This window comes from Acomys russatus, chromosome 19 (genome assembly GCF_903995435.1).
Source record: "Acomys russatus chromosome 19, mAcoRus1.1, whole genome shotgun sequence".
Classification (NCBI taxonomy): domain Eukaryota; kingdom Metazoa; phylum Chordata; class Mammalia; order Rodentia; family Muridae; genus Acomys; species Acomys russatus.
This window is the reverse complement of record NC_067155.1, coordinates 37,557,229-37,579,045: the sequence shown is the minus strand read 5'-3', so window position 1 is coordinate 37,579,045 and position 21,817 is coordinate 37,557,229. Positions and strand designations below refer to the sequence as shown.

Genomic DNA, 21,817 nt, shown 5'->3' with positions numbered 1-21,817 from the left:
ACATGCACACACAGAGTTCCTAAATAAATAATATGCAATTTAAAAAGCAAGAAATTGTGCTGAGGACATGGGTTCGGGTGGTAGAGCATTTGCCTAGCACACAGGGAGCCCTCGGCTCCATCCGCCAGCATCATGAGAACCAGGTGTGGTGGTGCACACCTGTAATCCCAGCACTCCAGATGTGGAGGCAGAAGGATCAGGAGGTCAAGCTCATCCTTGGCTACATATCTCAAAACACTTAAAACAAGAGGTGGTTTTAATTCTAGTACTTGGGAGCAGAGGATGTAGGCGTATCTCTGTGAGTTCGAGGCCAGCTTGGTCTACAGAGTTCTAGGGCAGCCATGGCTACAGAGAAACACAGAGAAACAAAAACAACCCACAACTTAGAGAGGCAGAGGCAAGTGAATCTATGTGAGTTTTAGGCCAGTCTGGTCTACAAAGTAAGTCCAGGACAGCTAAGGCTACACAGAGAAACCCTGTCTCACAACAACAACAGCAAAGCCCGGCAGTGGTGGCACACGCATTTAATCCCAACACTTGGGAGGCAGAGGCAAGTCGATAGCTGTGAGTTCAAGGCCAGCCTGGTCTACAAAGTGAGTCCAGGACAGCCAAGGCTACACAGAGAGACCCTGTCTCAAAAAACCAAAAAGGAAAGAAAGAAACAAAGAAAGAAAGAAAGAAAAAACAAAAAACTCCCAAATATGTCAAATATGTCAAAAGGCAAATAGTTCCTCACTTCCTATTTTGTATTGCTGGTTTGTGCAAAGAAAAGAACAGAGGCGGGGAAAGAGGCTGGTGTGTGGCCGTGAGGACAAAAGGTGGACATTTGCTGCCGCTTGCTTTCACTGACAGGTTCTGTTGTGAGGACTCAGGTCTGTGACAAGCTGAATCAGGCTGAAAGCTGTCCAGGCTCCGTGGTGTGATGGCCATACTGGGCGGGATATCCTATCACAGGGGCGTTCACCCCTGAGGGAATCCTGTAATATTTACAGATGAGGAAGAAGAACAGAACCACTCTCTGAAGGGAAACAGATCAGCAGAGGAAGCATCTTGGTGTGCGCTGCAGGGCTGAGCCATGTTAAAGTCCCCCTGGGTGGCACAGAGTCTCAGGCAGGTCTCCTTGCCCTGTGGGCAGAAGGGCTCAGCTCTGCTCCACGCAGCTGGAGACTCGGCCCTGTGGTTTTCTTCTCAACTTTTATCCTCTGCCTCTGGCTTCCCATCCATTACGTCCCTAAAGCCCAGCTTCTCCAGAGGTTCCGGTGCCATCAGCTGCCTGAAAGAGAAGGACACTGTCACGGGGAAGGAAGGGCAGGAGGGAGAGGGCGAGACCACCTGCCCAGGCTCCCAGCACCCCACCCGCCACCCCTGTTCTAAAACAGGAAAACAGACTAGAGAGTCCTCCCCACAGCGCCTGAAGCCAAGCAGCCATGCTGTCAGCCCAGGCTCACCGGGCAGGGACTCAGGATGTGGGCAGGGACTCAGGATGTGGGCAGGGCCAAGTATTTCCACTTGACCCCACAGAAGAGAACAGGGCTGGAGAGAGCTAAGGGTAGGTTATATGTCCTGATAGCTGTGTAGGGTGGGAAGAGCAGGAATGTCTGGAGCTAGACCACTTGCCTGTGCAGACTTTAAGGGGTGCATGTAGCTGGGGCCACGGCATTGAGGAGGCCATGTCCACTTTGAACATGGCCTCTAGGTCATTGTGAAAATGTATTCTGGGAGACAGAAGGCCAGAACTTGGTACCAGATGGCCCAGCCTGGTCACAGTGTCATGATCCCGGCACTGGTAGCTCCTGACCTCTCTATGAGACCTAAGGCCACCACCTCTACAGCTACCTGGAATACAGCTGCCCTGTAAAGATGTACGGAAGCCTGGCACAGAGTGCTCCAGCCTGGCTCCCATCAGCCATCCACACGCAAGGGCCCCCATGCTGTGGCTGACTCCAGCGCATCCCTCCTGCGCCCACACTACACTCTTCACAGGCCACCCCATCACGATCCACTTCCCACGGCTCAGAATGCGCAGGAGAGGCTCATAGCGAATCTGGTCACCATCTCGACCCAGGGACTTCTCTGCCTCCTTAATCAGTGACAATGCCCAAGGACAGACACTCCTGGGGCCCACAGCCTGTGGGTGCCAGGGTCCTGATGTGGGAGGAGAGGAGTGGCTTGGAGGTCACACTCTAACCTCAGGGACACTGAAGATCAGAGTCTGCCTGGCTCTGGCCAGACAGCAAGCATCAGGAGGAAAGTGGTCCAGGGTCTGGGGACGCAGATGCCCCCACACCTGCCCCGCCCAAAGCTCTGCAGAAGGACAGGACTCCAGCTCTGGGAGGCTAAGGTCTAGCCTCAGGCCGTCTGCCCAAAGGTTGCAGGGGTGTACGTGTATGCTGAGTGTGAGTGGCTTGTCTGTGGTTTGAAGCCACAGGTCACAAGCCTAGTGTTGCTGGCCCTCACTGCCAGAGAAAAGTTACCAGCCAAGGAGGACATAGTTCAGGAGGCAGCTTCCGCTCCCTGCAGGTCTCCACAGGCCTGGGCCCAGCTCTCGGAAGACCAGAGACTTCAGTGCATGGTGGTTTGTGTGAGCCCAGGGGTCAGGGGCAGAAACAGGCTATAGGCCAGACTGGGCTAATCACAGACCATGTCCTGAAAGAGGAATAAACAAAGGGCCGGGGACATGCCTAGCTTGGATGCCTAGGACTTATGTCCTGAAGCCCATTGGGGTGGCTTGTGCTTGTAACCCAGTGCTGGGGAGGTGAAGAAGGGAGGGTCCCTCGGGCTTCGCAGACTGCCAACAGGGCTGATCAGTGAGCTCCAGGCCACTGGGATGGGTGGCCCCCAAGGACAGAACCCAAGGTTGACTTTCACATGCATGAAAGGTGCACATCCGCACCAAAGGAATGCTTTCAATGTCCCTCTGCCATCTAAGGGGACACACCTAGAAAGATGTCTTTGGGATTTCTAAGGCTGGCATCACTCAGATGAGCCTGGAGCTGTTTTCTGGAGCCTTCCTGAGGGCTTAGGCATGCCTACCTGTCCCAGCACCTCTCATTCCATCCTCCTGTCACCTTCACCTCTCTAGAGGTGGGGGCAGGAGGGCTACAAAGGCAGCAAAAGTCCCTGAGGCTCCCCATTCCCAGGAGGACTAAGGAGAGATATTTTAATTTCATTTTTTAATTGCATTTACTTATTCATGTCTTTTCTCTGTGTGTGTGTAAGTGCGCACCTCTGCTAGGTCTACTTCCACTGTACAGTTGATAATTTCATTAACAACCAGCCAAACAAAATAATGAACCAGCCAAGCATGGTGCCATACACCTGGCACCCCAATACTCAGAAGGCTGAAGCAGGAGGATTGCTGTGAGTTAGAGGCCAGCCTGGTCTACAAAGTGAGTCCAGGACAGCTACACAGGGAAACCCTATCTCGGAAAAAACAAAAACCAACCAACCAAACACACACACACACACACACACACACACACACACACACACACACACACACACACACAAAAAAAAAAAAAAAGAAAAAAGAAAAAGAAAAAGAAAGAAATTCTTATCTGTCTTCTGAGGCCAGAGGCAGTGAGAGCAGGACAGACCCAAGCGCTGTCATGATGGCAGGGCCAGGCCTTGCAGCCAGCCGAAACACCTACACTGTAAGCCCTGCATGCCTACACCTCAGGAACTTGTCTGGGTCTGCCAAACACAAAGAAAGGAGACTTAAGTGGACCACTGAGGTCTTCCTCATCTTGAGAGACAGAGGGGCCTGAATTCCTGTGTGAGCAAGGGGACAGGCCCCCTCCCCCTGCGTAATGACATGCTATCTGCTCCTTCACATTTAGTCAGAATGGCTCTTACTCATTCTCAGGCAAAGCTCAGTAGAGTGAGGTTTCTGTTGTGTTTCAAAGTAAACTTGCAGGGACTGTAGGCATCACCATCCATCACTGCTTAAGTCGCCTATTGTCCCTGTGACATTCCAAACAGCTTTCAGTGGAAGGGACTATTGCAGTGCGTGTTCTTACGGGCTGAGAACGTGAAAGGCATGAAAACCTGTTGGCTCAGTCGGCGCTGCCGTGATCTATGATTCTGAAAGCTTAATGACAGAGGGACAAAGCTCTGAGGAATGGGGGGGGGCCACTCACAGAGAGGTTCCCAGGGTATCTTGGCAGCCCTGTGCCACCTCAGTGGTTAAGCTGTGATTTCTCCCCCGCTAACATCAGCCACTCTGATGTGGCCGGGAAGGCGGCTGGGTTGCTGAAACGGACCTGAGTTCCCTAGCCAGAACCCACATAAAGAAAGCTGGGTGTGCTTGCAATCCCAGCACTGGGGGGGCAGAGATGGGAGGATCCCTTGGCTTGCCTGTAGCCAGCTTAGCCTAATTAGTGAACCCAGGGCAGCGGCGACAGACCCAGCTCCTAGCACCCATATGGTGGCTCGCCACCCACCAACTCAGGTAGGAACCATCAATGGCGTACTTGCCTTTGCATCCTGCAGACTAAATATTCTTTAGATTCATTTCGGCACAGAGTGTTTTCGTAATTCTTGTCACGGAGACACTTCATAAACTTTTCTTTAAAGTTCTTACATTCACCTAGGAAGAAAAGAAACACAGCATCCTATCTGTGAAAGGAAGGCCTGACCTGCTCACGTCACGGCCTTAGGAGCAGTGCTATGGTTTCCCTCAAAATTTGTGCCCTTCGTGAGGCTGGAGGTGCGGCTCTGAGGTAACGTGCACGCTTGGCATATAGTACCCCTTGTGTACTTCAAAACAAAACAAAAACAAAAACAAAAACAAAAGCAAAAGCAAAACAAAGGAGCTGCAGAGATGGCTCCCTGGTTACGAACACTTGCTGCTCTTGTAGAAGACCTGAGTTTAGCTCCCAGCATCCAAACTGAGCAGCTAACAAATGCCCCTAACTCCAGCTCTAGGAGTCAAACACCCCCTTGTGGCCACCAACGGCACCTGCACACACATGGTGCATATGCATACGCTCAGTTGCACATGCATACACGTAAAGTTAAAAAAGTAAAATAAAACCAGGCATAGGCCGGGCAGTAGTGGTGCACACCTTTAATCCCAGTACTCGGGAGGCAGAGGCAGGCAATCACTGTGAGTTCGAGGCCATGTTGAGAAACAAAACAAAACAAAACAAAACAAAAAGCCAGGCACAGCGGTGCACACCTTTAATCCCAGGACTCTGGAGGTAGAGGTGGGTGGATTTCTGTAAGTCTGAGTTCAGCCTGGTCTACAGAGTGAGTTCCAGGACAGCCAGGGCTACACAGAGAAACTGTCTTGGGGAAAAAAAAAAGCAAAATTAAGTAATAATTAATGAATGAAAACAAAATTTTAAAATGGAAAATTTCCCAATGAAATGTTGGTTAAAAAAAAAAAATCACAATTTAAGGATAGTGAGATGGTTCAGCAGGTAAAGGAACTTGCTACTAAAACTGACAACCTGAGTTTGATGGCTAGGACCCACATGGAGGAAAAAGAGACCCTGCCCCCTGACCTCCACAGGTTGTCCTCCATGTACACTGTGGCACATCTTCAAACACGCTAAATAAATATAATTTTAAAAAACAAATGATCTTTGGGCTGGAGAGATGGCTCATAGGTGAAGAGCACTGACTGCTCTTCCAGAGGTCCTGAGTTCAATTCCCAGCACCCACATGCTGGTTCACAAACTCTATAATGTGATCTGGTGCCCTCTTCTGGCTTGCAGGTGTACATGCAGGCAGAGCACTGTATACATAATAAATAAAATCTTAAACAAAAACAAGCCGGGCATGGTGGTGCACGTCTTTAATCCCAGCACGTGGGAGACAGAGGCAAGTGGATCGCTGTGAGTTCAAGGCCAGCTTGGTCTACAAAATGAATCCAGAACAGCCAAAATAACACAGAGAAACCCTGTCTCAAAAAACTTAAATACAAAACAAAACCACCAACAACAAAAACAATAACCTCTGAAGCTGTCCCTGGCACAGAGTTTCCACAACATTGTACCCAATGCTCAGTCTACACTAACACGCCACCATAAACAGGAGCATTTCTCAGGACTGTTTTGTTTGTGGTAGGTTTGGAAGAGGGTTGTGTTTTTTTTGTTTTGTTTTTTGTTTTTTCGAGACAGGGTTTCTCTATGTAGCCTTGGCTGTCCCAGACTCGCTTTGTAAACCAGGCTGGCCTCGAACTCACAGCGATCCACCTGCCTCTGCCTCCCGAGTGCCTGGATTAAAGGCGTGGGCCACCATGCCCGGCTGAGTGTTGTTTTCTTTTTTTTTTTTTTTACTGTAGCACTGAGGAATGTGGAATGTGTGTTAGGCATCTGTTCATCTGAGCTACAGCCCCAACTCTCTCCAGGTTGTTTCTGTTTGTTTGTTTGTTGTTGTTGTTTTGTTTTTCTTTTACATGTTTCAGCTTTCCAAAAGGCGTGCTAACTGTAAACTTCAGCACTGCGAACTGTAATGCTCCGGGGCTGGGAGTGTGGCTCACAGGCGGAGCCTGGCCCAGCATATGCCAAGCCCTGAGTTCCAACCTCAACATGAGATGTCAAAAAGCTTTTCGGAAATATTTCTTTGCCCAATGTTCACTGCAGACCCAGAGCCTTAAGCTGGGGAAGGCGGGTATCTCCTGCACTGGCACCAGGGGAGCCTAGCATCAAGTCGCACTCCAGGAGTCCTGTCGCCATTCTGTCACATTAACCCCGAGTCTGAGCTCTCACTTGGAGGGACCATGCATGGCAGGTGGCTCTCTGAAATAAGGATCCTCAAGACTTAATTTCCCTACTTGCGTCCCCACGGGGCTCCTCAGATACTGCACCTGAATCCAACAGCTCTGACCCTGCCATGCAGAAGCAGTATCCCAGATCCTGCCACCCACATCCAATACCCCTGACCCTGTCACCTGTCACCGAGAAACAGCCCTACCACTCAGGCTCAGCACCCCAGACGCTGCCACCCAATGCCAGGCCGCCGGCAGCTTGAGTCTCGCCTCGCCTCACCGAAATGGTCCAGCGGAAAGCTGCCTTTGTCGGGTGGCCGTGGCTGGAAGCTTTTGGTCCCGAAGTTCATTGCGGTCGACATGACGACGGAATCCAGAGCAGAAAGAGCAGAGGCGACGCAGGGCGGGCAGTCGAGCACCGAGCAGGCCCAGGAAGCGCAGAGCTAGTCGAGCGGTAGGCCGGGCCCCGCCCCGCCCACCGAGGCCCCGCCCACCAAACCCCGCTCCACCGGCCTAGCCCAGGTCCCTGCCGTGATATGAAAGGACCCCCGCCCTTTGTGGCTACAATTCGGTGTTTTCCAGGCAGCCATCTTCTGGTACGGATGAGCAAAGCAAGCCCACAGAGGTGCAGCCCGAGGACACCAGTTCGTGCTCCGAGATCTTCATCCTATCCATCTGTCTACCAGGGTGTCACCATCTGCTCAGAAGGTCTAAACAAGGCGAGCAGCTCACTAAAGAAGGGATGGGTGTTGTGACACAGTGCCACAAACAGAGGTTTTACAAACAGAAATTAAACCAGGGTATAGTGCCTCACACCTGTAGTCTCAGCACATGGGACTGAGTCTTAGGCAAACCTGGGTTATAACGGCAAGACCCAGTTTTACAAGACAAAACAAAATCGCTCCAAAGGGCATCTTCTATGGTTCAAGACACGGGAAGTCGGAGCCTAAGGTTTGGGCCATTAGCCCTAATGTGGGCTGCTGTCCCTGCTGTCTGCTCCAGGGAGCCCAGGTTTTTCCCCAGCCTCTGAGGTGAGTAGTGGGTAATTCTCGCTAGAAACAGTACCCCCGCATTCTCTCCAAGTGTCTGTAACCCTATCTCGAAAAAACAAAAACAAACAAAAGAGCATTGCCATATTGGAGTAGGGCCAACCCAACAATTTATTTTTCTTTCTATTCTTTTTTGTTTTGTTTTGTTTGAGACAGGGGTTTCTCTGTCCTAGAACTCTCTCTGTAGACCAGGCTGGTCTCAAGATCCACCTGCTTCTGCCTCTCAAATGCTGGTATTAAACATGTCCTCCACAACACTCAGCACATCCTAGCAATTTCAACCTCAGCTGCTCATGTCTGCCACAGCACTATTTCCTGTTGTTGTGTTGTGTTGTGTTTTGTTTTTTGAGACAGAGTTTCTCTGTGTAACCTTGGCTGTCCTGGACTCACTTTGTGGACCAGGCTGGCCTCGAACTCACAGCGATCTGCCTGCCTCTGCTTCCCGAGGGCTGGGATTTAAAGGCGTGTGCCACTACGCCGCCGCTGGGCCACAGCACTATTTCAAAAGAGGCCTGGGGGCTAAGATCATGACACTTGGATTTGGGAGAAATATTCTGTTGGTAGTGAGATGCAGTCTACTGGCTTGTTTCTATTGTTATGGCTGCACCCCTGCTTTTCAGCCTGGGACAGAGAAGACCACTTGCTCCCCACCTCCCTGCACTGGCTAGCGTCCTAGGACGTGTCCTACATTCCATCTGAGCCACAAATGGTCCCTATGTTCCACACCATGGCAGGCTCCAGCGGTGAGCAAGAGGGGAGCATCAGTAGGCTCATAGCAGCTCCTTGGAACCAGCTCTCCCTCTGCTGTCCTCTGACGGACCCCAACATCACTAACACATCCAGTGTTGGGTGTGTTGGCAATTCCCAGGGGCTACAGCAGATGCACCCCTATATCTTCTACCTTGCTGGACTCCTCTCCTCCACAGGCATCCATTGGTCTCCTTGCTGCGTTCCACCCTGGCTTCCCGTGTGGGAGGCTGGATTTAGCTTCCTGTGTCCAGACCAATTAGGCTGCCTTACAGAGGGATACCACCTCCCTACCCAAACCTCCAGAAAGCCTGTTCCGGGCTCTAGTTCAGCTTGCCTCTCAAGAAGGAGCCTGGGGAGATGGGCTTAGCAGACAAGAGCACTTGCTATACAAACATGAGGACCTAAGTTCAAATCCTCAGAGTCTGCCCCTACCCCCACTCTCCCCACCCCCACCCCTGACACACACACACACACACACACAAAGGCTAGGTGCCATGGGCCTGTAATCCCAGCACTGTAAGGGGTTGGGACTTGCTGGCTGCCAGCCTAGTTCCAGGTTCAGCAAACAGCCGGTCACAAGGGGATAAGGTGGAGAATGTTAGAGCAAGATACCTGACTTCCTCCTCTGGTTTCCACTTGCATGGGGTACACACACACACACACACACACACACACACACACACACGCTGAGGGACGGCTCCAGGAGGAAAGCTGTACTTTGTCCTTGTCATATATATAAACAGCCCTTTCCCACCTTTTCCATGCCTGGAACCAGGGGCCACAATCTGAGTTACTCATTAATGGTTTTTTTTTTTTTTTTTAGCTGTGAACAATGGTAGCTTTTATAGCCCAACAAGCAACCCTTGCCACTTAAAATGAAAAGGCATCTCTGTCCCTGAGGTGGCAAGATCTCTGTCAGGCAGTCCCAAAGAACCAAGAAAGCAGCAGGGGCTGGAGTCTGGGCTGTGAAAAGCAAGATTTTAATTCGCCACTCCTAGGAAATGGTTACTGCCTTCTATGAGCCCTTGTTGTTGGTGGTGGTGGTTGTTTTGCTTTTGCTTTTAGTTTTGGTTTAAGACAGGGTCTCACTCTGTAGCTCTGCCTGGCCTCAACCTCACAGAGATCTGCCACCTCTGCCTCCCGAGTGCTGGCTTTCCAAGTATTGTGATCAAAGAGATCAAGGATGTACACCTCCCTGCCCAGCTGTTTACTTAAGGGAGATGTGTGTGTGTGTGTGTGTGTGTGTGTGTGTGTGTAGTTGGATGCACCTGCGTGTGCACATGGAGGCCACAGAAGGATGTCAAGTGTCTTTTCCCATATTGCTTTGAGGTGGGGACCTCTTTTTGAATCGGAAGCTCACCATTTCTGGCAAAGCTGTTGGCCAACAAGCTCTCAAGATCCACTTGTCTCTGTCCCCAAAATGGAGCTGCTAACATGTATAGCCCTGCCTGGCTTTTTATGTGGATGCTAGAGATTCAAATTCAAGCCCTTGTGGTTGTGCAAAAGAACTCACAGCTTTGACCTGATTTTATACTACACCAGCCCACTGAGGCTAATGATGGGAGCATGGCTATGTCCTTGGACTGTTAGTGTTCTACACCTGGGCTCTAATACCTGCCTAGAATCCCCCAGTGAGGGGCTTGGGGTGTGGCTCAGTGGTAGAGCACCTGCCTAGAATCCCCCAGTGAGGGGCTGGGGTGTGGCTCAGTGGTAGAGCACCTGCCTAGAATCCCCAGTGAGGGGCTGGGGTGTGGCTCAGTGGTAGAGCACCTGCCTAGAATCCCCCAGTGAGGGGCTTGGGGTGTGGCTCAGTGGTAGAGCACCTGCCTAGAATCCCCCAGTGAGGGGCTTGGGGTGTGGCTCAGTGGTAGAGCACCTGCCTAGAATCCCCCAGTGAGGGGCTGGGGTGTGGCTCAGTGGTAGAGCGCCTGCCTAGAATCCCCCAGTGAGGGGCTGGGGTGTGGCTCAGTGGTAGAGCACCTGCCTAGAATCCCCCAGTGAGGGGCTGGGGTGTGGCTCAGTGGTAGAGCACCTGCCTAGAATCCCCCAGTGAGGGGCTGGGGTGTGGCTCAGTGGTAGAGCACCTGCCTAGAATCCCCCAGTGAGGGGCTGGGGTGTGGCTCAGTGGTAGAGCACCTGCCTAGAACCCCCCAGTGAGGGGCTGGGGTATGGCTCAGTGGTAGAGCACCTGCCTAGAATCCCCCAGTGAGGGGCTGGGGTGTGGCTCAGTGGTAGAGCACCTGCCTAGAATCCCCCAGTGAGGGGCTGGGGTGTGGCTCAGTGGTAGAGCACCTGCCTAGAATCCCCCAGTGAGGGGCTGGGGTGTGGCTCAGTGGTAGAGCGCCTGCCTAGAATCCCCCAGTGAGGGGCTGGGGTGTGGCTCAGTGCTAGAGCACCTGCCTAGAATCCCCCAGTGAGGAGCTGGGGTGTGGCTCAGTGGTAGAGCGCCTGCCTAGAATCCCCCAGTGAGGGGCTGGGGTGTGGCTCAGTGCTAGAGCACTTGTCTAGCAAGGCCTTGTGTTTGAGTCCCAGCACCACAGGAAATAGTAACAAAGTACAGAGTGAAGCAGGCATCCCTTTTCTCAGGTGTGTGTGCGTGTGTGTGTACTTCTACACTATATCTCTTTTATGACCTAACCTCTGGAGTGCTGCAGTATCCCCACAGTGTCCCTAGATCCAAGTGTGGGAAATACGGGCCCCTTCTGATAGAAAGATGACAACAGCATATTACATGAAGGACACTTGATGGGGAACATTTATGTGGCCATGTTTGGTGGTATTCACCCACCTCCACATCAGGTCGAGGCTAGATGTAGCCCGAGCCAGCCAGCCAATCAGAGCTTTGCATACAAGGATAGCCCAGGGCATCTATCAGCCTGCCCCTACCAAGCAAATCTGATGAGAGCAGACCCTTGGCGGATTGAGCAACCACACTGGAGACAGTTGGTGACACACCTTTGCTGGGTGTGGGGGAAATTCCATAAAAATTAAAAAAGGGAACAGCCCTGGGGCTACTGGAGATGTAGCTCAGTAAAGCTAAAATTTAATCCCCAGCACTGGAAAAAAAAAAAAAAAAAAAAAAAAAGGAGAGAAGAAAAAAAAAGGAACAGCTACCAGGCATATGGTGCACTCCTTCCTGCAATGCCAGCCTGCACTCTGGAGAAGGGGTGGGAGGAGGAAGAGGAGGAGGAGGAGGAAGAAGAGGAGGAGAAGTTGTTCCAGATCAACCTGGGCTACCCAAATAGACCCTGACTCAAAAAAAAAAAAGTAGGACTGGGGATGTAATTGTGGGTTAACTGAAGTGCCTATTTAACATATCAGAGCAGACCTGGCCACGAGGTTCCCCCAACATCCCTCAGTCCTTACCTGTTATAGGTAAGTATGGTTGGTGTACCTACCCTGTACCTACTCTGCCTACCCTAAACTTCTCTTGCCCAGCTGGGCTGCTCTGCCCCGCCCCCCACCCCACCCCGACTCTCGCCCTTCCTTATATAATCCAGCCTCTGTGGTTGCCGGCTCTTGTCCTCTATCCTTCCCCCTCTCCTCACAGTGCCCTGCTCAGGGTCATGTTCACCCTGGGCTTTCCCAGATGTCCCTGCCTCTGGCTCTGCTCGCCCTCATATCTCCAATAGACCTTCTCCTCCCCCATGCCTAGGAGCAGTCATGTCTTTCCTTTTTCTTTTCTTTTTTTTCTTTCTTTCTTTCTTTCTTTTTTGTTTTTGTTTTTCAAAACAGGGTTTCTCTCTTTGTAGTCTTGGCTGTCTGCCTGCCTCTGCCTCCAGAGTGCTGGGATTAAAGGCATGTGCCACCATGCCTCTTCCTCCTCCTCCTCCTCCTCTTCCTCCTCCTTCTTATTTTATTTTATTTTCCATTCATAGAGCACCTGCCTAGACTCCCCCAGTGAGGGGCTGGGGGAGGGCATAGCTCAGTACTAGAGCACTTTTCTTTCTTTCTTTCTTTTAAATTAATTTATTATGTATATAGTGCTCTTCCTGTACACCTGCACACCAAAAGAGGGTGTGCAAATTATATGTGGTTTCTGGGAACTGAACTCAGGACCTCTGGAAGAGCAGTCAGTACCCTTAACCTCTGAGCCATCTCTCCAGCCCCCTTAGAGCACTTTTCTAACAAGGCCTTGGGTTTGAATCCCAGCAGCACAAGAAATAGTAACAAACGCCCAGCACCTTCGCGCAGGCATCCCTTTGCTCAGAGTTTATTTCGCAACGTCTCCTGTGGGTGTGCACAGCGTCAAGTCTTACCATATAGGACAAGCTGGTCCAGAGCTCCTGAGCCTCCTGCTTCAGCACAGGTGCGCTCACCCCCTCTCTTCTACCCTCGTATCTTTAGCAGACTGCCTTTTGACAGCTCAAGACTGGGAACAACGTGAACACTCACACCCACCACGCCCAGCACAGCAGAGGAGGCCCGTGTCTAATTCTGGGTACACAGTGCTGTTAAAAATAGCATCAAGCGATGTATGGCAGGGGACACACTGGGCCCAGGAAAGCTGTGGGGTGATGATGTTTGCTAGTGTAATTGTGGTAATGGCCCAGACACATGTCAAAACTCATCAGGGTCTATTTTAAATTCCTCTCCTCTCTCTCTCTCTCTCTCTCTCTCTCTCTCTCTCTCTCTCTCTCTCTCTCTCATTCTCAGTGCTGCTGGAAAGAGCCCTGGTGCTGGTGCATGCTCAGTGAGTGCTCTGCTGCTAAACCGTACCTATCTGCAGCCCAGATTGCTTCACCGTGTGGTCTAGCATGTGCTAATAACGTCAAAAGTGTGGAGAATAGATGGGTAAGCCGTGCAAGCACAACACTTGTGATCGATCCCCGATACCCAGGCGAAAAGCGTGTGGTACACACTTGCAATCACAGCGCTGAGGAAGCTGCGACCAAAGCCCTTGAAGGCTAGCTGGGCAGCCAGCCTAGCAGAATTGCTGAGCTCCAGGCCAGTGAAAGATCCTGTCTGAGTGAGCGAAGTGGGGCTGGGGCCGGGGCTCGGGGGGCCAGGGCTGCGGGGGGGGAGGGGGAGGGAAATGCTTGCTGTGCAAGTCTGAGGATGCCTGATCCTGTGTAAAGCTGGATGTGATATCCTGGGTGCCTGCAATCCCAGAGCTCCTACAGCAAGGTGGGAGGTGAGGAGGGGAGAAATCCCAGAAGCCCTTCCGCTGGCTTAGTATTTCATAGGCAGCTGCAAACATAGATCCTGTCACAAACAAGGTAGAAGGAAAGAACTGACAGTAGAAGTCAACCTCTGACCCTTTACACAGGCGCTGTGGCATACACGTGCTTGCACTTAAACCATCAATATGCACATATGGACATAACAGTACAACACACACACACACACACACACACACACACTTCTTTTTCCCAAGACAGGGTTTCTCTGTGTAGTCCTGGCTGTCCTGGACTCCCTTTGTAGACCAGGCTGGCCTCGAATTTACAGAGATCTGCCTGCCTCTGCCTCCCGAGTGCTGGGATTAAAGGCGTGCATTATGCCCAGTTCATACACCCATTCCTTCTTTTTTCGTTTTTTGTGGGTTTTTTTTTGGGGGGGGTTGTTTGCTTGCCTGTTTTTGCCTTTTTTTTTTTTTTTTTTTTTTTTTTTGAGACAGGGTTTCCTTGTGTAGCCTTGACTGTCCTGAACTTGCTTTGTAGACCAGGCTGGCCTCAACTCACAGCCTGCCTCTGCCTCCTGTGCGCTGAGATTAAAGTCATGAGCCATTACGCCTGGCCACACATACCCTTTGAACTGGGCAAGGTACACTAGTAATCTAAGACCTAGGGAAGAGGGGATGGGGTGGGGGTGGGTGGAAGATTAGGAGTTCAAAGCCAGCCTCCATTACTTAATGAGCTGAGCATCAATCTGAGCTACGTGAGACCCTGTATCAAACAGACAAATCAACAACAGTCCTTTACCAAAATAGTCCCCATGCTAGCTGGGTAGTATTACCTGTAATCCCAAACAGAAGCAGGGGGATTTGGGCTACACCAGTCATGTCACAAGCATGGATGCTGCGGGAGGAGAGCTGTTCACAAATGCCTGGATATCAGGACACTTAATTCACCCAGGCAACTGTGGGGTGAGCTTCTGTGAGTCTTTGCTGCAGCCATAGGGACTCTCATGCTGGTAGGGGAGCTCTTGGCTGCTGCTGGAGGGGCTGCAGACTCCAGCCATGATCATCCTGCGCCAGCCCACCTCCACATCACATTGTCCCTGACAGCCAGGCAAATCTCAACTCAGAAGCTGCAGTGCAGACTCCACAAAACACCGTCTGCCTTGACTTCTCCCTTTCCAATGCACGTTTAGTGGCAAACGGGGTTGTATCAGTCTTGCCCTGGAATTGTGATGGCAGAATCCTATCGGTCCCTCTGCCGCTGATTTCCATAGCCCTCATTCCTGGCCAAGGCTGGCACACAGCGAGCTCTGTGCAATTATGTAGATGTACGTGGCTGGGTAGGATCCCTAGCAATGGATGCTCAGTAAGTGGCCTTGGTAGCCGCTGTCTACAGCGGTGACAAGAAGCTGTCCCAGCCCAGGCTCACACTGTTCCAGGAAATGGAAGTGCTAGGTTCCCCTTACAGGTGAGATGTGGTCTAGAGGCTGGCCTTTGTGCCACAGGCAAAACCTGGCTGCGGGAGCGGGGATGCCTGCAGCTTCTGCCTCACCTCAGCATTTGTTCAGGGTGTGGATGACACCTGAGGGGACAGGCCCCATGGTGAGGGGGCCCTCCTGGAGGGGGGACAGGACTCCTGGTGCCTCATGTTGAAACAGGCTGCAGGAAGCAACTCGGCTACTTCTGGTGCCAACAGCCGCCCGCCCCGCACAGCCCTTCCTTTCTCAAAGGGACACCTCCTCCCCAGGGAGGCCACCAGGATTTAAGAGGCAGGAGTAGAGCCCAGACAGCAGGGGCTGTAAACCGAGCCACCTGGTGTGTCTGTTACGCAGTCTGCTGGATGGCCCCTCAGTGTCTGGGTGGCCCCTGCCCCTTGCTCCAGGCTGCTGGGGGGAGCTCCCTTGACTTCAGCAGACACTGGCCACTTCTGAAGGCCATGGCCTTTGAGGCCCTTGTGATTAGAGAGGCCTTTGGTGGCTGCACAGGGCTTTTTGTGTTGCACAGAGGTTCTGTGCCTGCTGGGTCTTGCTTCTGGAAGCTACAATCTGAGGACACGGGGGCGGGGGGTCCTTTCTTTCAGGATGAGGACCCAGTCTCAAAGTCCCACAGATTCCACTTTGATGGGGAGATCTTGTAGAACTAACAGGCTCTCAGAGTTAGGGGACAGAACAGACAATGGGCTCTGACTATGTCACTAGAGCCCCAGGGGGTGGGGTGGGGGCGGTGGGGGACACACAGAGGGATGGGGATGGGTCTCGTGGAAGAAGACCCTACATGGCCCAGGCTTGGACAACCTGTGACCAAAAGAAAACCTTGGCCCTGTACCTCCTACAGAGAGAGGTCCTTTCAGCCCCCAAACCCAGGCCCCCTGCCACAGAGGGGACCCCACATACCACACAGTCTGTAGCTTTAAGCCTCCTCCTGCTGGGCTGTCCCCTGCAAACTGCTCGTTCCACATTCTCAGGGTGGTGGGGTGGGTGGGGTGCCGGGCACGCCCTGGGGAGGATGGCTATAAGGCGCAGGGCTCTCTGGGCCCCTGGAGTGAGTGCTGAGGATTTGCCATCCAGCTGTTTACATGGCTCTGCTGCTCCTAGGTGTCTGGGGGATCTTGCTGCTTCTGGGGTTGTGGGGGCTGCTCCGGGGCTTTGCCCGGGACCCCTCCCTGGCCCCTCGGTGGCCCCCTGGGCCTCGCCCTCTGCCGTTCCTGGGGAACCTGCATTTGCTGGGTGTGACCCAACAGGACCGGGCCCTGATGGAGGTAGGGTGGGCAACCTTATGTCATGTCACAGCCTGGATGGTGTCCATGTCCCAGCTGCCAACAGGGGAAGACAGTAGGGGGATACAAGAAGTCAGCTGGGCTTGTCCCCAGGGAACAGATTTGGAAGTGTCCCCAGGCTGGGGAGGTAGTTCATCGTAGCGTGCTTGCTTTATATGCATAAGGACCTGGTTCTATCCCAACATTGCAAATAAAAGAAAGAAAGAAGGAAGGAAAGAAAGAAAGTCAGGAACAAAAGTCCAGGGTCAGGGTTCAGGAGTGATGGGCAGGGTGGGCTTCCCAAGGTATGGATGGGAGAAAACCTGAGGGTTCTGGGACAAGAGGGAAGAGACTGGCAGGTGTGTCTAGAAGCGACTGAACTGGGGTAGGGCTGCAGATTGTACAGAGGAGTCCTTGTCTGGGTAGGGTGTTACTAGGGTATAGCTCTCCTCAGGACCCAGAGGTGAAGGTGTGTTGGCTGCGCTGCCACTAGCCAGGGCTAACTGGCCCAGTGGGGTGGAGGTCCTTGCACATGGATCAGGGGACTTGTCTTTGCAGAGAAGTCTACACAGCTGCAGAGTTGGCTTCAAGTGGCTCTGCCCCACCTTTCCTAGGGTGGATCAGGCTAGACTCCAATGTGGCTGCAGGCACTAGGATCAGGGCTGAGCCCGAGGAGCAAATATCTGGCAGGCCCAGCCATGAGACCCACACAAATAAAACTCGCATTCCCGTTTTTCAGGGTTTTTTTTTTGGTTTTTTGTTTTTTGTCTTTGAAGTGAGGAGATGGCAGTACGGACAAACGTGCCCTCCTGGGGAGACTGGAGGGGCTCCTTGGGTCTCCTCCAGCTCTTCAGCTTTCAGTGTACACCCAGTACCTGTCCTGCTAACCCTGGCTCTTGGAGGGTGGGCGGAGGCTGCCTGCCTGACGCCTGTTTGTCTCCACCAGCTCTCAGAACGCTACGGGCCGGTGTTCACAGTCCACCTGGGATCTCAGAAGACCGTGGTGCTGTCGGGCTACGAGGTGGTGAGGGAGGCCCTGGTTGGAACTGGGCATGAGCTGGCCGATCGGCCCCCAATCCCCATCTTCCAGCTTATCCAGCGAGGTGGGGGTAGGTGGGCATTGGGGTTCCCTGCCAGATGGGAGGGGACTTGGCCTCTTGGACTGGTACTGGGGAGGGACAGGATCAGTCCATTGCGAGCCAGGAGAAGTATGACCCAGGGTAACCTCCGAATGGGAGGGGCCTGGAGTTGAGCCTGGGGCCCCCCCAGAGCGGGGGCCCCCCTGTTCCCCGTATATGCATCATCAAGATGGGGAGTGGTTGGCACTCACGACTCATGTCTACCCGACAGGCATCTTCTTTTCTTCTGGAGCTCACTGGAGGGCAGCTCGCCAATTCACGGTGCGCACGCTGCACAGCCTGGGTGTGGGACAGCCACCCATGGTGGGCAAGGTGCTGCAGGAGCTGGCCTGTCTTGAAGAGCTGCTGGACAGCTGTGGAGGTGAGTGGGGGACCGGGATGCCCCTCCCCCGCATCCCTGCCCACCTGAGGCTTGTCTTCCTCCATGACCTCCAGGCCAGCCGTTTCCCCTGGCCCTGCTGGGCTGGGCACCCTGCAACATCATCTTCACACTGCTCTTTCGGCCAGCGCTTTGACTACCGGGACCCCGTGTTTGTGTCCCTGCTGAATCTCATTGACCAAGTCATGGTCCTTTTGGGGTCACCTGGCATACAGGTGAGAGGTTGCCACCCCCACAGGAAATTAAGCCCTGGTTGAACTAGGGTGTGAGGGCCAGCTCTGGCCCCTGAAGCCAGGGACCTTTGCCACCCTTGTTACCCTTGGAACAAGGAGCCCTGGGGATGTGGTTTCATTGGGAGAACACTTGCCCAACACGCATGAAGCCCTGGGTGTCATCCCCAGAACTACATAAGCCGGGCATGTGGTACACACCTGCGATTCCCATCACTCTGGAGGTGGGGTCGGGAGGATCATAAATTCAAGATCATGAGCCGGGACTGGTGGCGCATGTCTGTAATCCCAGCACTTGGGAGGCAGAGGCAGGTGGATCTCCATGAGTTCTAAGCCAGCCTAGTCTACAGAGTGAGTACAGGTCAATCAGGGCTACACAGAGAAACCCTGTCTCAAAAATTAAAATAAAATAAATTCAAGGTCATCCTCATAGTGAGTTTTAAGGACAACTGGGGCTACACGAGACCCCGTTTCAAAAGACAAAACAAAAATAAAACCAACAAAAAGATAAAAAAAAAAAATAAAGCCAACAGAGAGCATGTAACACTAGCTAAAGACAGACATCGGCTGGCATGGTTTGCATGCGAACCATCTGCTCTCTGGCAGATGAGACATCTGGACCAAGGAGTCCCAGCTTTCCCCATGCCCCCTACAGTAATAGATGCAGGTGCCAAAGGTGTGTATGTGTGTGTGTGTGTGGGGGGCTTTTATAGTATTGTGTAACCCCTGTCCTGAAGTCCCCCATCCCCAGGCACCTTTTCTTTTATTTATTTGTTGAGAGAGGGTCTCTTTAGTCCTGGCTGTCCTGGAACTGTCTACGTAGATCAGGCTGGCTTCGAACTCCCTGAGATCCATTTGGTTCTGCCTCCCGAGTGCTGGAACTAAGAGTGTGAGCCACCGTGCCTGGCTAAGCACCTTTGTGAGGACATACCCCTCATACAGAAATCATTAAAACCAGCCCTTCCGAAGTCCAGTGCCCCAGAGTTTTAAGAGTCGTGGCTTTGGGCTAGACACTCAGCATCTAGCCCTTACTGTTGGGCCCTGGCTCAGGTTGAGGCCCCACAGGACATTAGGGGGAGCGGCCACTATGGTGAGCGTGCCCTTTGGCTTGGGTTTTCCACTCACACGTTGTCAGAGCAAGCAGTGAGCTCAACTCCAGAGCACCCCCTGGGGGATGGAGGAGGGGGTCTCCCCCCCATAACCCCGGCAGTAGAGATGGTCATTGCCACTTTGGAGAAATATTTGGCATTTCTCACCAATAATTACCAACACAGAAGCAGCTGGAATTCTGAATACTTAAGGGCACCGGACCCACTCTACTATAAGCTACACGTTGCCCCTCCCAGTGAGATCTGTGCGCTCCCATAGCTGTGATTTCTAACTCCATAGTAACCATCCCTCTTCTGCCCTTCCTTTTAAGCACAGAGCCATCCAAATGTATCAGGTTACCTGGCTCCTTCCTAAACACCCCACCATATCCTCCTGGCCCCTGGATTCCCAGGAGGGTGACAAGCTTCCAGTACTGCTAGCCTGGTGCCCCCTTGTGGCCGGGGGCAGCATTGCCCCGATACGTTTGACCAGAGCCTGGAGCCAGATGCACCTGCTTCTGGATGGATATGGCTTACTCACAGGAACTGCATCTGTCACTCACCTCTACTCCACCTCACTGTCCCGCCCACTTTCAGCTATTCAACACCTTTCCGCGGCTGGGGGCCCTGCTGCGGTTGCACAGGCCTGTCATGAGCAAGATCGAGGAGGTGCGCGCCATCCTGAGAACCCTTCTGGAGGCTCAGAGACCACTCTTGCCAAGTGGCGGCCCCGTGCGGAGTTACATGGAAGCTCTGTTACAGCGGGGCCAGGTGTGGACAGGGCCAGGGTTTCCTCAGAGACCTAGGGGCAGGGTGTCAGGGGTGGGTGTGGAGTGGTGTTGGCGGCGGCAGCTCAGGGGAGAGGAACTACGGAAGGGCTCTCTCCCATCTACTGGGGGACCTCTGGGAGTCTCGGTATCCTCTGTGCGATTGGACCCTGTGAGTACCCAGAGTGAGCAGTGGGGTTGGGTGAACCCTGGGTAAACGCCAGTTCTCTTTCCATCTGGCCTGACTCCCTCCGGGGCATAGGACCGGGCTGGGCCCATAGGTTGGGGGAATCCTCAGAGATTCACCCCCAGTTCTGCCCACCTGGCCTGCAGGAGGAGGACCCCGAGGATATGTTTAGTGAGGCCAATGTCCTGGCCTGCACACTGGACATGGTTATGGCTGGAACGGAGACCACGGCAGCCACGCTGCAGTGGGCAGTCTTCCTGATGGTTAAGCACCCACACGTGCAGGGTGAGAGTCACTCCACGGTAGGGGGCGGGACCCCTTAGGGGTTAGGGATGGGCCTTCACTCCCGCACGGTGCCACCCTCCCTCTCTCCTAGGTCGTGTGCAGGAGGAGCTAGGCCGAGTGCTGGGCCCTGGGCAGCTACCCAAGCCAGAGGACCAGCGAGCCCTGCCTTACACCAGCGCCGTGCTGCACGAGACCCAGCGGTACATCACACTCCTGCCCCATGTGCCCCGATGCACAGCTGCTGACGTCCAGCTGGGTGGCTACCTGCTCCCCAAGGTGGCATCTCACGTCCTTCTTCCCTTTGACTTGGGGTGGAGAGGGGACTTCTTGGGTCTCATATTCACCAGTGAGAGAGGCTAACACCATGTGGTGCAGGTGGGAGGCAGGAACCGCCCCTCCCTCCCCAGCATTCTGTCCCCCTCTCCTCTGCCCTACAGGGCACTCCTGTGATCCCTCTGCTGACCTCCGTGCTCCTGGACAAGGCACAATGGGAGACCCCAAGCCAGTTCAACCCAGACCACTTTCTGGATGCCGAGGGGCGCTTCGTGAAGCGGGGGGCCTTCCTGCCTTTCTCCACTGGTAACTTGCATTCAGGGTGTGCCTCTCTCAGCTCCCCGCTCCCCACTCTGCCCCTCCAGGAGCAAGCCCGGGACCCTACATGGTGCTTTGATTTCTCTTGCAGGCCGCCGGGTCTGTGTTGGGGAGAGCCTGGCTAGGACCGAGCTCTTTCTGCTCTTTGCAGGCCTCCTCCAGCGGTACCATCTGCTGCCCCCGCCTGGCCTCAGCCCTGCAGACCTGGATTTGCGACCTGCCCCAGCCTTCACTATGCGACCACCTGCCCAGACCCTGTGTGCGGTGCCTAGATCCTAGGGTGCTCACACACAGGGGGGGGGGGGGACAACCTACCAGAGCCTAGCCTACCTCTCCAGTGTGCACTGCAGGTGGCTGTAGTATCCCTAGCAACAAACCATGTGCAGACAGTGCCTGTACCATCCATCTGGACCACAGCTTCTGTGTCAGTGTACAGTGGGGCTGGGATGCCTGTCCCTCCACACTGGAGGCTGGAAGCTGGCCTTTCATCTGGGCATCATAGGCAGCAGGCGTATCTGCCCATCCCAGCAGTCCTACCCTGGCCTGCTATGGTGTTTCCAGGAGCCTTAACCCACCTTCCAGTCTCCTACACCCCAAACACTACACACAGCTCTCCTCTCCTCTGGTCTCCAAGGCAGCCAAACTCCCAAGAGTACAGACTACTTCATCCCTCAGTCCATTCACTGTTCTTCCCCTCCCCCTACTGTTGGCTATATCCAGGCTCTCCACCAGGCATGGGGGCTCCCTTGTACCCAGATGCCTG

The 21,817-nt window shown here is 53.4% G+C and overlaps 2 protein-coding genes across 3 annotated transcripts; one reads left to right on the top strand and one right to left on the bottom strand.

Moving 5' to 3' along the window:
- Positions 1-994: 994 nt before the first annotated feature.
- LOC127202533 (cytochrome c oxidase assembly protein COX19) lies at positions 995-7,163 on the bottom strand. Of its 2 annotated transcripts, XM_051161170.1 has the most exons (3): positions 6,996-7,154; positions 4,473-4,588; positions 995-1,269 (listed from the first exon to the last, which is right to left on the bottom strand). In XM_051161170.1, exons 1-3 carry the CDS (start codon positions 7,075-7,077, stop codon positions 1,189-1,191), a joined length of 279 nt encoding a protein of 92 aa, XP_051017127.1. In that variant the 5' UTR covers positions 7,078-7,154; the 3' UTR covers positions 995-1,188. The 2 variants fall into 2 exon arrangements, 1 of the variants encoding a protein (XP_051017127.1); XR_007832341.1 differs by lacking the exons at positions 995-1,269; positions 4,473-4,588 and adding an exon at positions 5,146-5,289 and having other exon boundaries at positions 6,996-7,163.
- Positions 7,164-16,208: 9,045 nt separating this feature from the next.
- On the top strand, positions 16,209-21,335 carry LOC127202530 (cytochrome P450 2W1). The gene is given in 10 exon segments (XM_051161167.1): positions 16,209-16,391; positions 17,335-17,497; positions 17,739-17,888; positions 17,963-18,024; positions 18,026-18,121; positions 19,822-19,995; positions 20,325-20,463; positions 20,555-20,739; positions 20,901-21,042; positions 21,146-21,335. Coding segments are annotated over 10 exon segments (1,482 nt in total). The 3' UTR covers positions 21,334-21,335.
- Positions 21,336-21,817: the final 482 nt, after the last annotated feature.